Genomic DNA, 26098 nt, shown 5'->3' on the forward strand with positions numbered 1-26098 from the left:
GAGGGCAAAGCGGCGTGGGTTGAGATGCTTCATGACAGCTCTCCCTGCATGGCCAGATGCTGCATTGTGTGATGATCAAGTTAGCTGCTAGCCGTTGGACACCGTGCAGCAGAGGAGGGGGCCCTCGCAGCCTATAATCCAGCACCGCATTAAGTCGGCGCAGTGACAGACAACTCAAAACGAGCAGGGCAGAGAAGGCTGCAAGCAGGTTAAGTATTGATACCTAATGTGATTAAAGGAAAGGTGGGGAGTGGGAGGATAGAGAGATGTAAGAACGATGGCGAGAGAAAGAGGTGTGTATGTGGTGGCTAGTTGCAATGTTACAAGTGAGAGAGTGAGAAAGTGGGGAGAGGGAAAGTGAGATTGAAGAGGAGGAGGGAGGATGGACGCAATGCGTTGTGTACCAGTAGTCTGTGGGGGTTTGAGGAGGATGGACGCACTGCGTTGTGTGCCAGTAGTCTGTGGGGATTTGTGCCTGTTGTCATCGGGAGGAGGGGGTGGGGTTTGAGTGAATAAATCCTCTTCCACAGTTTCAAAAACAAAACAGGTGTTTTCCTTTTATTCATACTTATTAAGCTGGAATGACCCCAGCATTCTTCAGATGCTCTAATAACTCCAGTCATTCATTTGACATCTCTCCCACTCCTATTGTTTTCCTTTTATTCATACTTATTAAGCTGGAATGACCCCAGCATACTTCAGATGCTCGAGTAACTCCATTCATTCATTCATCATCTCTCCCACTGCTATTGTTTTCCTTGTATTCATACTTATTAAGCTGGAATGACCCCAGCATACTTCAGATGCTCTAATAACTCCATTCATTCATTCATCATCTCTCCCACTCCTATTGTTTTCCTTTTATTCATTCATTCATATTCAGATAACTCCATTCATTCATCATCTCTCCCACTCCTATTGTTTTCCTTTGTATTCATACTTATTAAGCTGGAATGACCCCAGCATACTTCAGATGCTCTAGTAACTCCATTCATTCATTCATCATCTCTCCCACTCCTATTGTTTTCCTTTTATTCATACTTATTAAGATGGAATGACCCCAGCATACTTCAGATGCTCTAATAACTCCATTCATTCATCATCTCTCCCACTCCTATTGTTTTCCTTTTATTCATACTTATTAAGCTGGAATGACCCCAGCATACTTCAGATGCTCTAATAACTCCATTCATTCATTCATTCATTCATCATCTCTCCCACTCCTATTGTTTTCCTTTTATTCATACTTATTAAGCTGGAATGACCCCAGCATACTTCAGATGCTCTAATAACTCCATTCATTCATTCATTCATCATCTCTCCCACTCCTATTGTTTTCCTTTTATTCATACTTATTAAGCTGGAATGACCCCAGCATACTTCAGATGCTCTAATAACTCCATTCATTCATTCACCATCTCTCCCTAATAACTCCTATTGTTTTCCTTTTATTCATACTTATTAAGCTGGAATGACCCCAGCTTACTTCAGATGCTCTAATAACTCCATTCATTCATTCATCATCTCTCCCACTCCTATTGTTTTCCTTTTATTCATACTTATTAAGCTGGAATGACCCCAGCTTACTTCAGATGCTCTAATAACTCCAGTCATTCATTCATCATCTCTCCCACTCCTATTGTTTTCCTTTTATTCATACTTATTAAGCTGGAATGACCCCAGCTTACTTCAGATGCTCTAATAACTCCATCCATTCATTCATCATCTCTCCCACTCCTATTGTTTTCCTTTTATTCATACTTATTAAGCTGGAATGACCCCAGCATACTTCATTCAGATGCTCTAATAACTCATCATTCATTCATTCATCATCTCTCCCACTCCTATTGTTTTCCTTTTATTCATACTTATTAAGCTGGAATGACCCCAGCATACTTCAGATGCTCTAATAACTCCATTCATTCATTCATCATCTCTCCCACTCCTATTGTTTTCCTTTTTTTCATACTTATTAAGCTGGAATGACCCCAGCATACTTCAGATGCTCTAATAACTCCATTCATTCATTCATTCATTCATTCATTCATTCATCATCCCACTCCTATTGTTTTCCTTTTATTCATACTTATTAAGCTGGAATGACCCCAGCATACTTCAGATGCTCTAATAACTCCATTCATTCATTCATCATCTCTCCCACTCCTATTGTTTTCCTTTTATTCATACTTATTAAGCTGGAATGACCCCAGCATACTTCAGATGCTCTAATAACTCCATTCATTCATTCATCATCTCTCCCACTCCTATTGTTTTCCTTTTATTCATACTTATTAAGCTGGAATGACCCCAGCATACTTCAGATGCTCTAATAACTCCATTCATTCATTCATCATCTCTCCCACTCCTATTGTTTTCCTTTTATTCATACTTATTAAGCTGGAATGACCCCAGCATACTTCAGATGCTCTAATAACTCATTCATTCATTCATTCATTCATCATCTCTCCCACTCCTATTGTTTTCCTTTTATTCATACTTATTAAGCTGGAATGACCCCAGCATACTTCAGATGCTCTAATAACTCCATTCATTCATTCATTCATTCATCATCTCTCCCACTCCTATTGTTTTCCTTTTATTCATACTTATTGAGCTGGAATGACCCCAGCATACTTCAGATGCTCTAATAACTCCATTCATTCATTCATCATCTCTCCCACTCCTATTGTTTTCCTTTTATTCATACTTATTAAGCTGGAAAGACCCCAGCATACTTCAGATGCTCTAATAACTCCATTCATTCATTCATTCATAATCTCTCCCACTCCTATTGTTTTCCTTTTATTCATACATATTAAGCTGGAATGACCCCAGCATACTTCAGATGCTCTAGTAACTCCATTCATTCATTCATTCATTCATCATCTCTCCCACTCCTATTGTTTTCCTTTTATTCATACTTATTACGCTGGAATGACCCCAGCATACTTCAGATGCTCTAATAACTCCATTCATTCATTCATTCATTCATCATCTCTCCCACTCCTATTGTTTTCCTTTTATTCATACTTATTGAGCTGGAATGACCCCAGCATACTTCAGATGCTCTAATAACTCCATTCATTCATTCATTCATCATCTCCCACTCTATTGTTTTCCTTTTATTCATACTTATTAAGCTGGAATGACCCCAGCATACTTCAGATGCTCTAATAACTCCATTCATTCATTCATCATCTCTCCCACTCCTATTGTTTTCCTTTTATTCATACTTATTAAGCTGGAATGACCCCAGCATACTTCAGATGCTCTAATAACTCCATTCATTCATTCATCATCTCTCCCACTCCTATTGTTTTCCTTTTATTCATACTTATTAAGCTGGAATGACCCCAGCATACTTCAGATGCTCTAATAACTCCATTCATTCATTCATTCATCATCTCTCCCACTCCTATTGTTTTCCTTTTATTCATACTTATTAAGCTGGAATGACCCCAGCATACTTCAGATGCTCTAATAACTCCATTCATTCATTCATCATCTCTCCCACTCCTATTGTTTTCCTTTTATTCATACTTATTAAGCTGGAATGACCCCAGCATACTTCAGATGCTCTAATAACTCCATTCATTCATTCATTCATCATCTCTCCCACTCCTATTGTTTTCCTTTTATTCATACTTATTAAGCTGGAATGACCCCAGCATACTTCAGATGCTCTAGTAACTCCATTCATTCATTCATCATCTCTCCCACTCCTATTGTTTTCCTTTTATTCATACTTATTAAGCTGGAATGACCCCAGCATACTTCAGATGCTCTAATAACTCCATTCATTCATTCATCATCTCTCCCACTCCTATTGTTTTCCTTTTATTCATACTTATTAAGCTGGAATGACCCCAGCATACTTCAGATGCTCTAATAACTCCATTCATTCATTCATTCATTCATTCATTCATTCATTCATCATCTCTCCCACTCCTATTGTTTTCCTTTTATTCATACTTATTAAGCTGGAATGACCCCAGCATACTTCAGATGCTCGAGTAACTCCATTCATTCATTCATTCATCATCTCTCCCACTCCTATTGTTTTCCTTTTATTCATACTTATTAAGCTGGAATGACCCCAGCATACTTCAGATGCTCTAGTAACTCCATTCATTCATCGTCTCTCCCACTCCTATTGTTTTCCTTTTATTCATACTTATTAAGCTGGAATGACCCCAGCATACTTCAGATGCTCTAATAACTCCATTCATTCATTCATCATCTCTCCCACTCCTATTGTTTTCCTTTTATTCATACTTATTAAGCTGGAATGACCCCAGCATACTTCAGATGCTCTAATAACTCCATTCATTCATTCATTCATCATTTCTCCCACTCCTATTGTTTTCCTTTTATTCATACTTATTCAGCTGGAAAGACCCCAGCATACTTCAGATGCTCTAATTAAGCTGGAAACTACCATTCATTCATTCATTCATTCATCATCTCTCCCACTCCTATTGTTTTCCTTTTATTCATACTTATTAAGCTGGAATGACCCCAGCATACTTCAGATGCTCTAATAACTCCATTCATTCATTCATTCATCATCTCTCCCACTCCTATTGTTTTCCTTTTATTCATACTTATTAAGCTGGAATGACCCCAGCATACTTCAGATGCTCTAATAACTCCATTCATTCATTCATCATCTCTCCCACTCCTATTGTTTTCCTTTTATTCATACTTATTAAGCTGGAATGACCCCAGCATACTTCAGATGCTCTAATAACTCCATTCATTCATTCATCATCTCTCCCACTCCTATTGTTTTCCTTTTATTCATACTTATTAAGCTGGAATGACCCCAGCATACTTCAGATGCTCTAGTAACTCCATTCATTCATCGTCTCTCCCACTCCTATTGTTTTCCTTTTATTCATACTTATTAAGCTGGAATGACCCCAGCATACTTCAGATGCTCTAATAACTCCATTCATTCATTCATTCATTCATCATCTCTCCCACTCCTATTGTTTTCCTTTTATTCATACTTATTAAGCTGGAATGACCCCTGCATACTTCAGATGCTCTAATAACTCCATTCATTCATTCATCATCTCTCCCACTCCTATTGTTTTCCTTTTATTCATACTTATTAAGCTGGAATGACCCCAGCATACTTCAGATGCTCTAATAACTCAATTCATTCATTCATCATCTCTCCCACTCCTATTGTTTTCCTTTTATTCATACATATTAAGCTGGAATGACCCCAGCATACTTCAGATGCTCTAATAACATTCATTCATTCATCTATTGTTTTCATTCATCATCTCTCCCACTCATTCTATTGTTTTCCTTTTATTCATACTTATTAAGCTGGAATGACCCCAGCATACTTCAGATGCTCTAATAACTCCATTCATTCATTCATCATCTCTCCCACTCCTATTGTTTTCCTTTTATTCATACTTATTAAGCTGGAATGACCCCAGCATACTTCAGATGCTCTAATAACTCCATTCATTCATTCATCATCTCTCCCACTCCTATTGTTTTCCTTTTATTCATACTTATTAAGCTGGAATGACCCCAGCATACTTCAGATGCTCTAATAACTCCATTCATTCATTCATCATCTCTCCCACTCCTATTGTTTTCCTTTTATTCATACTTATTAAGCTGGAATGACCCCAGCATACTTCAGATGCTCTAATAACTCCATTCATTCATTCATCATCTCTCCCACTCCTATTGTTTTCCTTTTATTCATACTTATTAAGCTGGAATGACCCCAGCATACTTCAGATGCTCTAATAACTCCATTCATTCATTCATCATCTCTCCCACTCCTATTGTTTTCCTTTTATTCATACTTATTAAGCTGGAATGACCCCAGCATACTTCAGATGCTCTAATAACTCCATTCATTCATTCATCATCTCTCCCACTCCTATTGTTTTCCTTTTATTCATACTTATTAAGCTGGAATGACCCCAGCATACTTCAGATGCTCTAATAACTCCATTCATTCATTCATTCATTCATCATCTCTCCCACTCCTATTGTTTTCCTTTTATTCATACATATTAAGCTGGAATGACCCCAGCATACTTCAGATGCTCTAGTAACTCCATTCATTCATTCATCATCTCTCCCACTCCTATTGTTTTCCTTTTATTCATACTTATTGCGCTGGAATGACCCCAGCATACTTCAGATGCTCTAATAACTCCATTCATTCATTCATTCATCATCTCTCCCACTCCTATTGTTTTCCTTTTATTCATACTTATTAAGCTGGAATGACCCCAGCATACTTCAGATGCTCTAGTAACTCCATTCATTCATTCATCATCTCTCCCACTCCTATTGTTTTCCTTTTATTCATACTTATTAAGCTGGAATGACCCCAGCATACTTCAGATGCTCTAATAACTCCATTCATTCATTCATCATCTCTCCCACTCCTATTGTTTTCCTTTTATTCATACTTATTAAGCTGGAATGACCCCAGCATACTTCAGATGCTCTAATAACTCCATTCATTCATTCATCATCTCTCCCACTCCTATTGTTTTCCTTTTATTCATACTTATTAAGCTGGAATGACCCCAGCATACTTCAGATGCTCTAATAACTACATTCATCCATTCATTCATTCATCATCTCTCCCACTCCTATTGTTTTCCTTTTTTTCATACTTATTAAGCTGGAATGACCCCAGCATACTTCAGATGCTCTAATAACTCCATTCATTCATTCATTCATTCATCATCTCTCCCACTCCTATTGTTTTCCTTTTATTCATACTTATTAAGCTGGAATGACCCCAGCTTACTTCAGATGCTCTAATAACTCCATTCATTCATTCATCATCTCTCCCACTCCTATTGTTTTCCTTTTATTCATACTTATTAAGCTGGAATGACCCCAGCTTACTTCAGATGCTCTAATAACTCCATCCATTCATTCATCATCTCTCCCACTCCTATTGTTTTCCTTTTATTCATACTTATTAAGCTGGAATGACCCCAGCATACTTCAGATGCTCTAATAACTCCATTCATTCATTCATCATCTCTCCCACTCCTATTGTTTTCCTTTTATTCATACTTATTAAGCTGGAATGACCCCAGCATACTTCAGATGCTCTAATAACTCCATTCATTCATTCATCATCTCTCCCACTCCTATTGTTTTCCTTTTATTCATACTTATTAAGCTGGAATGACCCCAGCATACTTCAGATGCTCTAATAACTCCATTCATTCATTCATCATCTCTCCCACTCCTATTGTTTTCCTTTTATTCATACTTATTAAGCTGGAATGACCCCAGCATACTTCAGATGCTCTAATAACTCCATTCATTCATTCATCATCTCTCCCACTCCTATTGTTTTCCTTTTATTCATACTTATTAAGCTGGAATGACCCCAGCATACTTCAGATGCTCTAATAACTCCATTCATTCATTCATTCATCATCTCTCCCACTCCTATTGTTTTCCTTTTATTCATACTTATTAAGCTGGAATGACCCCAGCATACTTCAGATGCTCTAATAACTCCATTCATTCATTCATCATCTCTCCCACTCCTATTGTTTTCCTTTTATTCATACTTATTAAGCTGGAATGACCCCAGCATACTTCAGATGCTCTAATAACTCCATTCATTCATTCATCTCTCCCACTCCTATTGTTTTCCTTTATTCATACTTATTAAGCTGGAATGACCCCAGCATACTTCAGATGCTCTAATAACTCCATTCATTCATTCATCATCTCTCCCACTCCTATTGTTTTCCTTTTATTCATACTTATTAAGCTGGAATGACCCCAGCATACTTCAGATGCTCTAATAACTCCATTCATTCATTCATCATCTCTCCCACTCCTATTGTTTTCCCTTTATTCATACTTATTAAGCTGGAATGACCCCAGCATACTTCAGATGCTCTAATAACTCCATTCATTCATTCATTCATTCATTCATCATCTCTCCCACTCCTATTGTTTTCCTTTTATTCATACTTATTAAGCTGGAATGACCCCAGCATACTGCTCAGATTGCTAAGCTGGAATAACTCCTAATTCATTCATTCATCATCTCTCCCACTCCTATTGTTTTCCTTTTATTCATACTTATTAAGCTGGAATGACCCCAGCATACTTCAGATGCTCTAATAACTCCATTCATTCATAATCTCTCCCACTCCTATTGTTTTCCTTTTATTCATACTTATTAAGCTGGAATGACCCCAGCATACTTCAGATGTTCTAATAACTCCATTCATTCATTCATCATCTCTCCCACTCCTATTGTTTTCCTTTTATTCATACTTATTAAGCTGGAATGACCCCAGCATACTTCAGATGCTCTAATAACTCCATTCATTCATTCATCATCTCTCCCACTCCTATTGTTTTCCTTTTATTCATACTTATTAAGCTGGAATGACCCCAGCATACTTCAGATGCTCTAATAACTCCATTCATTCATTCATCATCTCTCCCACTCCTATTGTTTTCCTTTTATTCATACTTATTAAGCTGGAATGACCCCAGCATACTTCAGATGCTCTAATAACTCCATTCATTCATTCATCATCTCTCCCACTCCTATTGTTTTCCTTTTTTTCATACTTATTAAGCTGGAATGACCCCAGCATACTTCAGATGCTCTAATAACTCCATTCATTCATTCATTCATCATCTCTCCCACATTCATTCTATTGTTTTCCTTTTATTCATACTTATTAAGCTGGAATGACCCCAGCATACTTCAGATGCTCTAATAACTCCATTCATTCATTCATCATCTCTCCCACTCCTATTGTTTTCCTTTTATTCATACTTATTAAGCTGGAATGACCCCAGCATACTTCAGATGCTCTAATAACTCCATTCATTCATTCATCATCTCTCCCACTCCTATTGTTTTCCTTTTATTCATACTTATTAAGCTGGAATGACCCCAGCATACTTCAGATGCTCTAATAACTCCATTCATTCATTCATTCATTCATTCATTCATTCATCATCTCTCCCACTCCTATTGTTTTCCTTTTATTCATACTTATTAAGCTGGAATGACCCCAGCATACTTCAGATGCTCTAGTAACTCCATTCATTCATTCATCATCTCTCCCACTCCTATTGTTTTCCTTTTATTCATACTTATTAAGCTGGAATGACCCCAGCATACTTCAGATGCTCTAATAACTCCATTCATTCATTCATCATCTCTCCCACTCCTATTGTTTTCCTTTTATTCATACTTATTAAGCTGGAATGACCCCAGCATACATCAGATGCTCTAATAACTCCATTCATTCATTCATCATCTCTCCCACTCCTATTGTTTTCCTTTTATTCATACTTATTAAGCTGGAATGACCCCAGCATACTTCAGATGCTCTAATAACTCCATTCATTCATTCATCATCTCTCCCACTCCTATTGTTTTCCTTTTTTCATACTTATTAAGCTGGAATGACCCCAGCATACTTCAGATGCTCTAATAACTCCATTCATTCATTCATTCATTCATCATCTCTCCCACTCCTATTGTTTTCCTTTTATTCATACTTATTAAGCTGGAATGACCCCAGCATACTTCAGATGCTCTAATAACTCCATTTATTCATTCATCATCTCTCCCACTCCTATTGTTTTCCTTTTATTCATACTTATTAAGCTGGAATGACCCCAGCATACTTCAGATGCTCTAATAACTCCATTCATTCATTCATCATCTCTCCCACTCCTATTGTTTTCCTTTTATTCATACTTATTAAGCTGGAATGACCCCAGCATACTTCAGATGCTCTAATAACTCCATTCATTCATTCATCATCTCTCCCACTCCTATTGTTTTCCTTTTATTCATACTTATTAAGCTGGAATGACCCCAGCATACTTCAGATGCTCTAATAACTCCATTCATTCATTCATCATCTCTCCCACTCCTATTGTTTTCCTTTTATTCATACTTATTAAGCTGGAATGACCCCAGCATACTTCAGATGCTCTAGTAACTCCATTCATTCATCATCTCTCCCACTCCTATTGTTTTCCGGCCGGCGAATTAGAAGCTTGGTTAATCCCGTTAGTGAATGTTTGTTGGCCTTCCTCGGTCAGCTACAGTGAAGACCTGTCTGTCACACGCTCTTCAATCATGGTGAGCAAAGTCCCCCTTCTAGACTAAATAGTCTTGTTGTATTGTTACAGAGGCGCCTGGGGGATGAAGTAGTGTGTGAGCTGTGTCGCCAGTGTGTGAGCCACTGTAGTCCTGTATATTGTAGACAGTCTACAGACACCACCAGTGTGTTTCCAGTTCCTCCACTGTGGGAGCTCTAAGTTGCCTGCTATTTGAATGAAAGGAAATCCTCGGATACACTATGAGAGAATTCCCTGAGCCACCCCAAAAAATGTATCCCTGTCTGCACCGCACAAGAGGAGTGGTGGGAGGATAGGAAAAATGTTAAATGCACAAATCCGTCCCAGCATCAATCTGAACCCCGGCCTCCCGTCCCGGCGGTGGTTATTTGGGAGTCTTGTGTGCTGTGCCAAGTGTGTCCTGAGGCGGCCTGAGGAGCCTGTGAACGCTGAGGCTTTCGCTGCGTTCCTCTGCTTTCCTCAGCACCAGCCCCCCACTGTTAAGCTTCTTCAAAGTCTATGCTGCTAGCTAGCTACCGGGCCTGATTGGATGCTGCTGCTGCTCCCACTGCTACATATTGGCTTTTTCATTTGGAAGGAGGTGTGATACTGCATTGGAAAATGTTTTTGAACTCTCCAGATGGATGAAATGGCCCTAATCAAAGACGATATTGACTATGTTCATGGATGGATTGGTACAGGAAGGAGAAGGTACTTTCTGCCACCGTCTGTAATCGTTAGTGGATTGAACAACCGTTTCTGAAGTTAGTGATCCAAAGGCATCCCATAATGTGTCTTCAGGCTGACAGAGAGAGACCCTGCATCCCACTGCTGGCTTGCCTCTGAAGCTAAGCAGGGTTGGTCCTGGATGGGAGACCAGATGCTGCTGGGAGTGGTGTTGGAGTGCCAGTAAGAGGCACTCTTTCCTTTGGTCCCCCCCCCAAAATATCCCAATGCCCCAGGGCAGTGATTGGGGACATTGCCTTATGTAAGGTGCTGTCTTTCGGATGGGATGTTAAATGGGTGTCCTGTCTCTCTGTGATCGCTAAAGATCCCATGGTGTTAACCCCGGTGTCCTGGCTAAATTCCCAATCTGTCCCTCATACCATCAGGGCCACATAATCATCCCCAGCTTCCAATTGGCTCATTCATCCCCCCTCCTCTCCCCTGTAGCTATTCTCCAGGTCGTTGCTGTAAAGGAGATCTTACCTGGTAAGATCAGGGTTAAATCAGAGTGAGAGAGTCCCTCCACTCCAACCCCCTCCACTTTGGCCAGCCAGCTGTGTGTGGGTCAGTATCCTGGCTCCCTCCTGTCACACAGACTGACCACCTGGGCAAACAGATGGGAATTTGATACGGCTAATTCGTCTAACCCGCACCGGTCGCTAGCTCGATTAGCCCCCGTCCCCAGTGCACACAGTTGACAGAGTGACTGACGGCAGCCCACTGAGCTGAAGTGATGGCAAGGCCCCTGGCAGACTTTAGCATTAGCCGTAAGAGATCGCTCAACCTAGCACAGCTGGGAGAGGCCATAGGGCATGTTTAGCTAAATGCTACAGATGAACATGTGACGTCAGAAACAAGAATATAAAGATGGCTGCCAAACTAGGAGCTTTTGAAGGGTGGTGATATAGATACTAAACGAATAGCCGGATATAATTTGGGTATTTGGCCATCACACATGGCAAAGGAATGAAACAGACTTGAACCCTAGCTAGCATCCCGTGTAGGGCCTGTACAAAAGTGTACAGTCAATAATCTGGAGCCTGTGTGGACATCTGTAAGTAAGCAGCTGGAGACCAGATGTGCTAGCATCAGGCTAGCATGTTGTAAGTGTAGCCAACTGGAAGAGCAGTTAAATGTTTCATGGGTGGTAGTGGGACACGTGTGGTGTCCTCGACAGCACACTGACGCCTGCACGTACGAACGCTCACTGGGTCCTCCTAACGCTGGGCGGTAGTGGGGACACGTGTGGTGTCCTCGACAGCACACTGACTCCTGCACGTGCGAACGCTCACTGGGTCCTCCTAACGCTGGGCGGTAGTGGGGACACGTGTGGTGTCCTCGACAGCACACTGACTCCTGCACGTGCGAACGCTCACTGGGTCCTCCTAACGCTGGGCGGTAGTGGGGACACGTGTGGTGTCCTCGACAGCACACTGACTCCTGCACGTGCGAACGCTCACTGGGTCCTCCTAACGCTGGGCGGTAGTGGGGACACGTGTGGTGTCCTCGACAGCACACTGACTCCTGCACTGCACGCTCACTGGGTCCTCCTAACGCTGGGCGGTAGTGGGGACACGTGTGGTGTCCTCGACAGCACACTGACTCCTGCACGTGCGAACGCTCACTGGGTCCTCCTAACGCTGGGTGGTAGTGGGGACACGTGTGGTGTCCTCGACAGCACACTGACTCCTGCACGTGCGAACGCTCACTGGGTCCTCCTAACGCTGGGCGGTAGTGGGGACACGTGTGGTGTCCTCGACAGCACACTGACTCCTGCACGTGCGAACGCTCACTGGGTCCTCCTAACGCTGGGCGGTAGTGGGGACACGTGTGGTGTCCTCGACAGCACACTGACTCCTGCACGTACGAACGCTCACTGGGTCCTCCTAACGCTGGGCGGTAGTGGGGACACGTGTGGTGTCCTCGACAGCACACTGACTCCTGCACGTGCGAACGCTCAATGGGTCCTCCTAACGCTGGGCGGTAGTGGGGACACGTGTGGTGTCCTCGACAGCACACTGACTCCTGCACGTGCGAACGCTCAATGGGTCCTCCTAACGCTGGGCGGTAGTGGGGACACGTGTGGTGTCCTCGACAGCACACTGACTCCTGCACGTACGAACGCTCACTGGGTCCTCCTAACGCTGGGCGGTAGTGGGGACACGTGTGGTGTCCTCGACAGCACACTGACTCCTGCACGTGCGAACGCTCACTGGGTCCTCCTAACGCTGGGCGGTAGTGGGGACACATGTGGTGTCCTCGACAGCACACTGACTCCTGCACGTGCGAACGCTCACTGGGTCCTCCTAACGCTGGGCGGTAGTGGGGACACGTGTGGTGTCCTCGACAGCACACTGACTCCTGCACGTGCGAACGCTCACTGGGTCCTCCTAACGCTGGGCGGTAGTGGGGACACGTGTGGTGTCCTCGACAGCACACTGACTCCTGCACGTGCGAACGCTCACTGGGTCCTCCTAACGCTGGGCGGTAGTGGGGACACGTGTGGTGTCCTCGACAGCACACTGACTCCTGCACGTGCGAACGCTCACTGGGTCCTCCTAACGCTGGGCGGTAGTGGGGACACGTGTGGTGTCCTCGACAGCACACTGACTCCTGCACGTGCGAACGCTCTCTGGGTCCTCCTAACGCTGGGTGGGATGGGGAAACGGGATGTGAAATATATATCCACAGGGAAAAGCACAAGCAGGATATCTAAATAAATGAAATTACTGAGCCTATAACTTTGGTATTCTGCGTGTGCTTTTCCCTGTGGATATATATTTGGAATAATCACCGCAAACATCTACTTGGAACAGTTTATTATAGTCCTGGCTTTTCCCCCATGTTTGAATGTCTGATTGATTGTTTGAGTTGCGTGGAATTTCTCAAAGCTGGAAACACAGAGTTCTGATCGAATCGAGAGAAAACCCAATTAAACATTTTTGATGTGGAACTAATTTGGAAGAGAACTTCAAATGTTTGTTTGAGGAGAATACGATTTTCTCTCGTGTGTGTGTGTGTGTGTACCTGTTTTTTTTCCTACCTTTATCTTGACTCACACAAATACCCTCTCCTTCAGCAAACACCGCAAAATGTCAGATAGCCTGCGTTGTTTGACTGTTCTTAAAAGCTTAGCCCTATTTCAAAGAAAGTTTTCCAGCTCTATTTACATATTTAGGATTTACGCTACCGGCGTGGAGCGTCAGATAGTGTTTTTCATCTTCAGCATAAGCCTGTGCTTTATCTTTTGGGGGGTACCGTTTTAATTGGAAGTTTGGTACAAAGCAAGTGGTGCAAAAGAGGATCAAATCCTATGCTTAGAGGATTACACTGTACATTAGTGGATGCATTGGAAGGCCTGATCTGAAATTGAGCTGGTTTTGTAACGTGGAGAAGTCTCTGGTATCTATGATATATATTTCTAAGAATCTTGCATTGGAAGGTAAATCCAGGCTTTAAAGTGATTTTACAGTAGCTATGCGTAACGTGTCCATTAGAAGATATAGGTGTTTGCAGGTTTGTAAAAGCTGTATTTTTAAAAGGCATACATTTCTGTCTGTGCTGACATGTGAGGATCATAACTGGAGCTACAAGCTCAGCCAGATAAGAAGCACAGGCTAGTAATGAACTGGGGTGTAATCATTCGTCCAAACAGTTACGTTTTGCAACAAAAACAAGAGTTTCTATTGGACAAATTCAGGTGGGTCCTTCCCCGTTTCGTTCCGTTTGCGTCCGTTTAAGAAAAGCTTTGCAACAGAATCAGCGTAATGAATACACTCCTGGGTCCAGACGAAACAGTTCTGTACTCAAGGGTGTGACTCCTTAAGGATTGGTGGTATGCAGCCGATAGGCTCCTGTGTTTGGTCTATGAGTTTGATAACATGATCTTGTAATCTATGACATTGAAGATGAAGATGCTGAATATGGTGCTTTCTGCGTATTCTTAGTTACATGATGCAGTGACGCTTTAAAGTTGAGCTAATAGTGTGGATTTGAGAGAGACCACTAAGCGTTGCAAGACCAGATGGGAGGGAGTGTAGGGTGTCACTGGGCTCTACTATGAGGCCTTCTACCTGATGGGAAGGAGTGTAGGGTGTCACTGGGCTCTACTATGAGGCCTTCTACCTGATGGGAAGGAGTGTAGGGTGTCACTGGGCTCTACTATGAGGCCTTCTACCTGATGGGAAGGAGTGTAGGGTGTCACTGGGCTCTACTATGAGGCCTTCTACCTGATGGGAAGGAGTGTAGGGTGTCACTGGGCTCTACTATGAGGCCTTCTACCTGATGGGAGGGAGTGTAGGGTGTCACTGGGCTCTACTATGAGGCCTTCTACCTGATGGGAAGGAGTGTAGGGTGTCACTGGGCTCTACTATGAGGCCTTCTACCTGATGGGAAGGAGTGTAGGGTGTCACTGGGCTCTACTATGAGGCCTTCTACCTGATGGGAAGGAGTGTAGGGTGTCACTGGGCTCTACTATGAGGCCTTCTACCTGATGGGAGGGAGTGTAGGGTGTCACTGGGCTCTACTATGAGGCCTTCTACCTGATGGGAGGGAGTGTAGGGTGTCACTGGGCTCTACTATGAGGCCTTCTACCTGATGGGAAGGAGTGTAGGGTGTCACTGGGCTCTACTATGAGGCCTTCTACCTGATGGGAGGGAGTGTAGGGTGTCACTGGGCTCTACTATGAGGCCTTCTACCTGATGGGAAGGAGTGCTGGGTGTCACTGGGCTCTACTATGAGGCCTTCTACCTGATGGGAAGGAGTGCTGGGTGTCACTGGGCTCTACTATGAGGCCTTCTACCTGATGGGAGGGAGTGTAGGGTGTCACTGGGCTCTACTATGAGGCCTTCTACCTGATGGGAAGGAGTGTAGGGTGTCACTGGGCTCTACTATGAGGCCTTCTACCTGATGGGAGGGAGTGTAGGGTGTCACTGGGCTCTACTATGAGGCCTTCTACCTGATGGGAGGGAGTGTAGGGTGTCACTGGGCTCTACTATGAGGCCTTCTACCTGATGGGAAGGAGTGCTGGGTGTCACTGGGCTCTACTATGAGGCCTACCTGATGGGAGGGAGTGTAGGGTGTCACTGGGCTCTACTATGAGGCCTTCTACCTGATGGGAGGGAGTGCTGGGTGTCACTGGGCTCTACTATGAGGCCTTCTACCTGATGGGAAGGAGTGTAGGGTGTCACTGGGCTCTACTATGAGGCCTTCTTCTACCTGATGGGAGGGAGTGTAGGGTGTCACTGGGCTCTACTATGAGGCCTTCTACCTGATGGGAGGGAGTGTAGGGTGTCACTGGGCTCTACTATGAGGCCTTCTACCTGATGGGAGGGAGTGTAGGGTGTCACTGGGCTCTACTATGAGGCCTTCTACCTGATGGGAAGGAGTGTAGGGTGTCACTGGGCTCTACTATGAGGCCTTCTACCTGACGTGGAAAGCCTCTTTCAGTTATAAACATCTTAATGGCTTGCAATGTGTCCAATACTGACACATATTTTCTCCGCTATCTTTTCCAGGTCCGTCGTTCAAGCCGAGCTGCAGCAAGGCCCAGCGGTATCTAGAGTTCATCCCTATCAACCTGCACACCCAGAGGATGAGGGTGACGTGTCCCAGACAAACAGGTGTGTGTCCAAATGGACCTATAAAGCATGTATTCGTTAGGCACCAAAAACGGATTAAAACAGGGAAGGACTAGCTGGACTTGTCCAATAAGAAATGTACATTTTAGTTTTCAGGGTTATGGTGTGCCCTAATGAATATAAGCCTGACTATTACAACTTCATGGGGGTTTTCCAGCTGCTGGGAATGAGCACTGGGGTCTTGAACGTCACCTACAGCCGCTACAGTTCAAGAGTTCACGTCCTTTGCTCTACTTTTTCTCTTGTCAGGAGAGTGCACAAGGCGCGGATCAGAGACATCTGGGGTGCTGACAGGTGCACATTAACTCTGACAGACAGACCGACCGACAGACAATGGTCTAACGAAGCCCTACGCGTTTGGCCCTGAGAGGGAATACACAGAATAGCCTGGCTTAGAGCTTCCATCTCCCTCTACAACCAACCCCAATACTCACCTCTCTGTAGTTCAGCCCTAGACTTGTCAAAATGCATTATGGCCGCTGACACGCTTCTACACGCTACAAGCTCTACAAGCTCTGGGATGAGCTCAGTAACTGCAAACGCGCTAGCTCCTGGGGAATGTTCCTCAGTTTCGAGTTGTCTCGCCGTTTGATTGATTGTAAAGTTGAAGGCTAGACAAGCCTTGACACAGATCTCGACTACTCTGCACATCAGGGACAATAAGGAGAATAAGGGGAATGGAGCTGTTAGTGAAAACCATGACCACTGACTGACTGGTCAAAAAGAAGGGTTATTCAGAAGTCTACCACCCCTGAGAAAGAGGGAGAATGTGTTGAAAGAGATCGTTCCTGGTTCAGTTCAGCTTGGTCTCTGCTGCCAAGTTTCCAGAAGACACAATAGCTCTTGAAACACATGGTGATGCATTGTTTGTTGATAAAATGGCTTCCACGTAGTCTAGTCTGGTCACTCCCTTGGGCAGTTGTTTCCTTTGGGGTGAAAAACGATTCACTTTGACTTTGTCCATCCATGTAAATGACATCAACGTCCTTTCTATCAGTCACCTAGTTTTCTGTGCTTGTCAGGAATTATAGTCGCATTTCCTCTAGTTTGGTCTTTTTTCCTCCCAAACAAACCAAACCAAACCATGCATAGCTTTTTCATTTGGATTTGCGTTCCACTATTGATCATGTAGTGAGAGAATGAGAGAAGGTGACGCTACTAAATCAAATCAAATCAAATTGTATTTGTCACATACACATGGTTAGCAGATGTTAATGCGAGTGTAGCGAAATGCTTGTGCTTCTAGTTCCGACAATGCAGTAATAACCAACAAGTAATCTAACTAACAATTCCAAAACTACTGTCTTATACACAGTGTAAGGGGATAAAGAATATGTACATAAGGATATATGAATGAGTGATGGTACGGGGCAGCATAGGCAAGATACAGTAGATGGTATCGAGTATATACAGTATATGCATATGAGATGAGTATGTAGACAAAGTAAACAAAGTGGCATAGTTAAAGTGGCTAGTGATACATGTATTACATAAGGATGCAGTCGATGATATAGAGTACAGTATATACGTATGCATATGAGATTAATAATGTAGGGTAAGTAACATTATATGAGGTAGCAGTGTTTAAAGTGGCTAGTGATATATTTACATCATTTCCCATCAATTCCCATTATTAAAGTGGCTGGAGTTGGGTCAGTGTCAATGTCAGTGTGTTGGCAGCAGCCACTCAATGTTAGTGGTGGCTGTTTAACAGTCTGATGGCCTTGAGATAGAAGCTGTTTTTCAGTCTCTCGGTCCCAGCTTTGATGCACCTGTACTGACCTCGCCTTCTGGATGATAGCGGGGTGAACAGGCAGTGGCTCGGGTGGTTGATGTCCTTGATGATCTTTATGGCCTTCCTGTAACATCGGGTGGTGTAGGTGTCCTGGAGGGCAGGTAGTTTGCCCCCGGTGATGCGTTGTGCAGACCTCACTACCGTCTGGAGCCTTACGGTTAAGGGCGGAGCAGTTGCCGTACCAGGCGGTGATACAGCCCGCCAGGATGCTCTCGATTGTGCATCTGTAGAAGTTTGTGAGTGCTTTTGGTGACAAGCCGAATTTCTTCAGCCTCCTGAGGTTGAAGAGGCGCTGCTGCGCCTTCTTCACGACGCTGTCTGTGTGAGTGGACCAATTCAGTTTGTCTGTGATGTGTATGCCGAGGAACTTAAAACTTGCTACCCTCTCCACTACTGTTCCATCGATGTGGATAGGGGGGTGTTCCCTGTGCTGTTTGCTGAAGTCCACAATCATCTCCTTAGTTTTGTTGACGTTGAGTGTGAGGTTATTTTCCTGACACCACACTCCGAGGGCCCTCACCTCCTCCCTGTAGGCCGTCTCGTCGTTGTTGGTAATCAAGCCTACCACTGTTGTGTCGTCCGCAAACTTGATGATTGAGTTGGAGGCGTGCGTGGCCACGCAGTCGTGGGTGAACAGGGAGTACAGGAGAGGGCTCAGAACGCACCCTTGTGGGGCACCCGTGTTGAGGATCAGCGGGGAGGAGATGTTGTTGCCTACCCTCACCACCTGGGGGCGGCCCGTCAGGAAGTCCAGTACCCAGTTGCACAGGGCGGGGTCGAGACCCAGGGTCTCGAGCTTGATGACGAGCTTGGAGGGTACTATGGTGTTGAATGCCGAGCTGTAGTCGATGAACAGCATTCTCACATAGGTATTCCTCTTGTCCAGATGGGTTAGGGCAGTGTGCAGTGTGGTTGAGATTGCATCGTCTGTGGACCTATTTGGGCGGTAAGCAAATTGGAGTGGGTCTAGGGTGTCAGGTAGGGTGGAGGTGATATGGTCCTTGACTAGTCTCTCAAAGCACTTCATGATGACGGAAGTGAGTGCTACGGGCGGTAGTCGTTTAGCTCAGTTACCTTAGCTTTCTTGGGAACAGGAACAATGGTGGCCCTCTTGAAGCATGTGGGAACAGCAGACTGGTATAGGGATTGATTGAATATGTCCGTAAACACACCGGCCAGCTGGTCTGCGCATGCTCTGAGGGCGCGGCTGGGGATGCCGTCTGGGCCTGCAGCCTTGCGAGGGTTAACATGTTTAAATGTCTTACTCACCTCGGCTGCAGTGAAGGAGAGGCCGCATGTTTTCGTTGCAGGCCGTGTCAGTGGCACTGTATTGTCCTCAAAGCGGGCAAAAAAGTTATTTAGTCTGCCTGGGAGCAAGACATCCTGGTCCGTGACTGGGCTGGGTTTCTTCTTGTAGTCCGTGATTGACTGTAGACCCTGCCACATGCCTCTTGTGTCTGAGCCGTTGAATTGAGATTCTACTTTGTCTCTGTACTGACGCTTAGCTTGTTTGATAGCCTTGCGGAGGGAATAGCTGCACTGTTTGTATTCGGTCATGTTACCAGACACCTTGCCCTGATTAAAAGCAGTGGTTCGCGCTTTCAGTTTCACTCGCATGCTGCCATCAATCCACGGTTTCTGGTTAGGGAATGTTTTTATCGTTGCTATGGGAACGACATCAACGCACATTCTAATGAACTCGCACACCGAATCAGCGTATTCGTCAATATTGTTATCTGACGCAATACGAAACATGTCCCAGTCCACGTGATGGAAGCAGTCTTGGAGTGTGGAGTCAGCTTGGTCGGACCAGCGTTGGACAGACCTCAGCGTGGGAGCCTCTTGTTTAAGTTTCTGTCTGTAGGCAGGGATCAACAAAATGGAGTCGTGGTCAGCTTTTCCGAAAGGGGGCGGGGCAGGGCCTTATATGCGTCGTGGAAGTTAGAGTAACAATGATCCAAGGTTTTACCACCCCTGGTTGCGCAATCGATATGCTGATAAAATTTAGGGAGTCTTGTTTTCAGATTAGCTTTGTTAAAATCCCCAGCTACAATGAATGCAGCCTCCGGATAAATGGTTTCCAGTTTGCAAAGAGTTAAATAAAGTTCGTTCAGAGCCATCGATGTGTCTGCTTGGGGGGGGATATATACGGCTGTGATTATGATCGAAGAGAATTCTCTTGGTAGATAATGCGGTCTACATTTGATTGTGAGGAATTCTAAATCAGGTGAACAGAAGGATTTGAGTTCCTGTATGTTTCTTTCATCACACCATGTCTCGTTAGTCATGAGGCATACGCCCCCGCCACTCTTCTTACCAGAAAGATGTTTTTTTCTGTCGGCGCGATGCGTGGAGAAACCCGTTGGCTGCACCGCCCCGGATAGCGTCTCTCCAGTGAGCCATGTTTCCGTGAAGCAGAGAATGTTACAGTCTCTGATGTCCCTCTGGAATGCTACCCTTGCTCGGATTTCATCAACCTTGTTGTCAAGAGACTGGACATTGGCAAGAAGAATGCTAGGGAGTGGTGCACGATGTGCCCGTGTCCGGAGTCTGACCAGAAGACCGCTACGTTTCCCTCTTTTACGAAGTCGTTTTTTGGGGTCGCTGCATGGAATCAATTCCGTTGACCTGTTTGTAAGGCAGAACACAGGATCCGCGTCGCGGAAAACATATTCTTGGTCGTACTGATGGTGAGTTGACGCTGATCTTATATTCAGTAGTTCTTCTCGACTGTATGTAATGAAACCTAAGATGACCTGGGGTACTAATGTAAGAAATAACACGTAAAAAAACAAAAAACTGCATAGTTTCCTAGGAACGCGAAGCGAGGCGGCCATCTCTGTCGGCGCCGGAAGTACTAGCGACTGGCTGGCGTGGGAGCACATTATGATGACTCAGTCACCATTTATGGCATTGTTTGAACGACAGACCATCTAGGGGTGATCACATCTGTGGCCATCTCGAGGAAGAGACATTCCCACAGATGTCCTAGGGTCACTGAAGCCAGGAGAGCTGTTAAGATGGACTTGAATCGACGAAATTCATGTTTGGATTGTTTCAAGAGTTCAGGAAGAGCTACGAAGGTTGACATGTTTCAGTGGTCAGCGTATGGATTTATTCTTACAGAGAAACTGTCATTCTGTTCGCCGGGCGGCAGATAGTTCAAAGAAGAGCAACACAGGTGTCTTATCATACGGTGTTGAGGTGTGGTGATTAGACCTGAGAATGTGTGGGTTTTCTTGTCTTTGTTGTACTGTTTGGGGCCATCAAAGTGTTGTTAATTAGACAACAGGAGATCCAGGGAATTGGCTCTCTTGGAAGAATAAAAGTTGAGCTTTAGCTTAGATCATGGAGTCATTGGTTAACCTGATATACGTTGGTACTGTCGTGGTGATTACTCTATGCTGTTAAGATTTATTGTTAAAAGGATATTTTGTATCCTTTTAATCGTGAAGATTTCTGGTGTGTGTCATTTGCAAATTGCATTCTTATTGCGTAACTGTAATAAATGTGATTACTTTTAAATGGATACGAACTGCAGTCCTCACATTTTTTAGTAATTTTCCTTGAATTATTATTTGGTGAAATGTTTAATGGTAAATGTTATTCACAATACTCATAGCATAAATGCTTGGTCTAACTGTGCTAGGGTTAACTCAATAATAACTCAATAATACTTAATGCTAAGACATTGATTGCAAGATATTAGCACCTTGTTCCTCAGCCTGTCAATAATTGCAGAGTAAGGAAACAGTGTTATAAACTCCATTTGGGTTATGTAAAAGGGACATTTTATCTCCCTTAACCCATTCCCATGTCCTGTTTAAGTATGAATTATTCAAATGTATCTCACCGGCCCGCAATAATTTCTCCTCCCAGGGAGAGAAAGACAGCCCCCCCCCACCCTACGGTTCTCCAGTCGATTTATGGGGGCGGAGAAGGGACACACTAGGAAATCAGCTAGAGCAAATTGGCCCGTGTGAGTGATGTTGTCGGCTCACCATTGTATTTCATTGTGTCGCTGTACGTTGTGAGGCAGTAGCCAATTAAGGGGAGCTGGGAAGTTTGAGAACCCAGGGGCTGAGCAGGGAGAGGTGGGGGACAAGGGGGCCATGTCGGCGACCATGGGATCATTAAGACTGGAGCGTGGGGCGAGTGCCAACCAATACCCTTCCCAACCTTCGCATTCAGAGCAGCTCTGTCAGTAATGCTGTCGACAGGACTTCTGAAACAGGACTTTCTGTGGCGGCTGGCTGGTCTGCCGTCACAGAGGCCGTTCGTTAGCTGTCCTCCACCGCACTAAACCACCACAGTGGAGGATTCACACACACACACACACACACACACGCACACGCACACGCACACACACACACACACACACACACACACACACACACACACACACACACACACACACACACACACACACACACACACACACACTTCACCACCTCTCCTCAGTCCACACTACTGTCAGACCTCATTACACATTCCAACAGAACCTTGTATGACTATTTTCCTGCGTAACAATTTTCCACCTTCCTTCTGAGGAAAAAAGGTTTATAGAAGTCTCATGTTTGTCTTTTTCTCAAACCCTCCCCTCCTTCTTGACCCCCCTTCTTCATGTTCCCATCCCTTCCTCTCTACTTGGTGTATTGTACTGTACAACACAGTTCCCGCTAACCCCAGGCGGGACACCTTCTTGCCTCCCCAGATGCATTCTATGACGTGATCACGGTGGGGGCTCCAGCGGCCCACTTCCAGGGCTTTAAGGGCGGAGGGCTGCAGCGACTACTGAGCAGACATGAGGCAGAGAAGAAGAGGTGAGACAGCCTCATTATACAACACATACCATGCAGCAGAGACAGGGATGCCTTGGAAAATAGATTCGTACCCAAATGCAACCCTCCTGGTTAAATAAAGCATTAAAGTGGCTTTGTCCAAAAAGGCACCATATTCCATGTATAGTACAGTGCACTACTTTTGGCCTGGGTAAGGGGTGCCATTTTGGATTGGCCCACTTTAAGGTGGAGAGGTATAGGATACTAACAGAGAAGGATGGATGTAAGTCTGTCTCTGACTGGGTTTCATGTGAGGCTTGTTCTGCTAACGACAGGTGAATGTAGCAGGGCCAGCATTGGTAGTGACAGATTCATTTGGTCCTGACATCAGGATTTGATTTGTGCAAGTCGGGCTGGGCTACGCAGTACTGTTAGTGACAGCTGAGCTGGGAGGTTTGACTCAATTGGGATCTGCTCTGTTTGCCACTGACGGCTATGTTTGACTGGAGGGGTGTAGGCCCTAATGCCGATGAGACTGTTGACTGACTCAGGCTTTTTGTATTTACTCACTGGCTTCTCTCTCTGTGCGGTGGCCATTTTGGATCTTCCAGGTCCCTTCGCAATAACCCTGAGTCGTCCTTATTGACACTCTGAGAGACTGTGATTGAATTGTGTCTGTTTGATTCAATTACCTAGCGCACATCGCGGGCTGTGGCTGTGTGCCTGATGTAGAGTCTCTCTCTCTGACGGTGAAGACATGTCTAATTGGTATGTTCTCATTGAGTGGGGCCGTCACAGGCCTGTCAAACAGCCCGATGGGGGTAATATAGTGATGTAGGTGAACTGAGAACTGTCACAGTACAGTAACAGTCCCAACCACCATCCCCCATAGCTATTCATAAAGTGTGTCATAGTAAGAAGTGCTGATCTAGGATCAGGCCCTCCCTCGTCCATTTAATCGAATTCAATATTATGTAAAATGCTAAACTGATCCTAGATCAGCACTCCCACTCTGAGACGTTTTAAGAATACAGCTTGGCCCTGGGGTCGTTCATCAAGATGGCCGCCTTAATGTCCTCCTATCTGAGATCAGCGTTTTGTATCTTGTCGACGTTTGCCCTTCCCATGCTGTAAGATGGAAGGGGGTTGTCATGGGTTCAACATGTGCCCACTTGAGTGATGCCTGAGGAAATGAGAAGTGATTTTCCCCAAAGCTTCTCTGTCGAGTGCCGAGTCATTACTGACCATGTCAGAGCCAATTAGTTACACTGAGTTTAGAGCTCAACAAAGAAGAGGAGATGGAGAGAAAGAAAGAAAGAAACCGAAAGAAACCGAAAGAAAGAAAGAAACCGAAAGAAAATAAGTTTGAAGAAAAATAAGTTAGAACTGCACAAGCGAATTTGCCCAGTATTCAACGCTTATCTGCTAGCAAACACTACGATAAGAGTTAGCATATTTTGGGACGAAGAGAGTCCACTGAAGTAAAATCAATTGCTTTAAAAGAGAGATTACACTGGGCAAGGAAGGAGTACCCAGGGATACTTTTTTTGTCTCATATTTGACTTAGCTAACTGTAGCTTATATTTTTCAATTTTCCGCCTGGCTAACCGAGGAACGGCCAACTGCCAAGCCCCATCTCATGTCTGACCCGGAATCCAGACATTTGTCAGTCATTTCCCTAAAATGGGATTTCATGCTCCTCTCCATGGTTATCTTGGATTTGCTTCATTGGCATTTTAATGGAGTTGCATGTTTTCTTTCAATGGGGGAAAATCAATTTCCGTGATTTAATGTTATTGCAGCGCCAGCTGTGGACACTTTTATTTTTTTATTTTATTTTAATTATTGTTTAGTAGCTACTATCTTGTCTCATGGCTACAACTCCTGTACGGGCTCGGGAGAGACGAAGGTTGAAAGTCATGCGTCCTCCGATACACAACCCAACCAAGCCACACTGCTTCTTAACACAGCGCGCATCCAACCCGGAAGCCAGCCGCACCAATGTGTCGGAGGAAACACCATGGACCTGGCAACCTTGGTTAGCGCGCACTGCGCCCGGCCAGCCACAGGAGTCGCTGGTGCACGATGAGACAAGGATATCCCTACCAGCCAAGCCCTCCCTAACCCGGACGACGCTAGGCCAATTGTGTGTCGCCCCACGGACCTCCCGGTGAGCCTGGGCGCAAACCCAGAGTCACTGGTGGCACAGCTGGCGCTTCAGTATAGCGCCCTAAACCACTGTGCCACCCGGGAGGCCCAGGACACTTTTATTTTGACTCGAGCATATCTGCCAAGAGGTGCTCTTCAATCTTCACTGTTGAAGACCATGTTTAGTGTTTTGAAATAAATTGAAATTAAGTCATGTTATGAAAATAGATAGCGAGGTTAGACCTAATCTGTAGACACACACAGACAGACACCCTGCCTTTGAACAAGAGCCTTTTGTAATCGTCTTTGATTAAAGGGAACAATAGTCTAGATGTGAGACTTGACTGTTCAATGACATATAAATTAATCAAAGGGAGGAGAGGAAAAATGAAAAACCTGGAGGTGGAATCAGGAGGGCAAAAAAAGAGCCATTCAACTCGGACACCTAGAGGAGGGGAAGAGAGAGGGGAGAGGGAGGGGGAGAGGGAGAGGAGAGAGCAGGGATGGATGGAGGTAGTGGAGAGGAGAGAGGGGGAGAGGGAGGGGAGAGCGGAGAGGGAGGGGAGAGTGAAGAGGAGAGCGGAGAGGGAGGGGAGAGCGGAGAGGGAGGAGAGCGGAGGGGAGAGCGGAGAGGGAGGGGAGAGGGGAGAGTGGAGAGGAGAGCAGAGAGGGAGGGGAGAGCGGAGAGGGAGGAGAGAGGAGGGGAGAGCGGAGAGGGAGGGGAGAGGGAGAGAGGGGGAGAGGGAGGGGAGAGCGGAGGGGAGAGCGGAGAGAGGGAGGGGAGAGTGGAGAGCGGAGAGGGAGGGGAGAGCGGAGAGGAGAGCGGAGAGGGAGGGGAGAGCGGAGAGGGAGGGGAGGAGGGAGAGGGAGGAGAGAGGAGGGGA

At 44.8% G+C, this 26098-nt stretch overlaps 1 protein-coding gene across 10 annotated transcripts in view; it reads left to right on the forward strand.

The window, feature by feature from the left end:
* LOC118373765 (type II inositol 3,4-bisphosphate 4-phosphatase) overlaps positions 1-26098 on the forward strand; it is a 263035-nt gene that overhangs the window by 185855 nt on the left and 51082 nt on the right. For all 10 annotated transcript variants that reach the window (XR_008086480.1, XR_008086479.1, XM_052486795.1 and 7 more), the window contains 2 exons: positions 16368-16472; positions 23000-23108. Coding sequence is in view for 8 of the 10 variants with exons in the window: in XM_052486795.1 (XP_052342755.1) it covers positions 16368-16472; positions 23000-23108 (214 nt within the window). In the remaining 2 variants the exon portion in view is untranslated. The remainder of the gene's footprint in view (positions 1-16367; positions 16473-22999; positions 23109-26098) is intronic.

Source organism: Oncorhynchus keta, chromosome 29, assembly GCF_023373465.1.
Source record: "Oncorhynchus keta strain PuntledgeMale-10-30-2019 chromosome 29, Oket_V2, whole genome shotgun sequence".
NCBI classification, from domain to species: domain Eukaryota; kingdom Metazoa; phylum Chordata; class Actinopteri; order Salmoniformes; family Salmonidae; genus Oncorhynchus; species Oncorhynchus keta.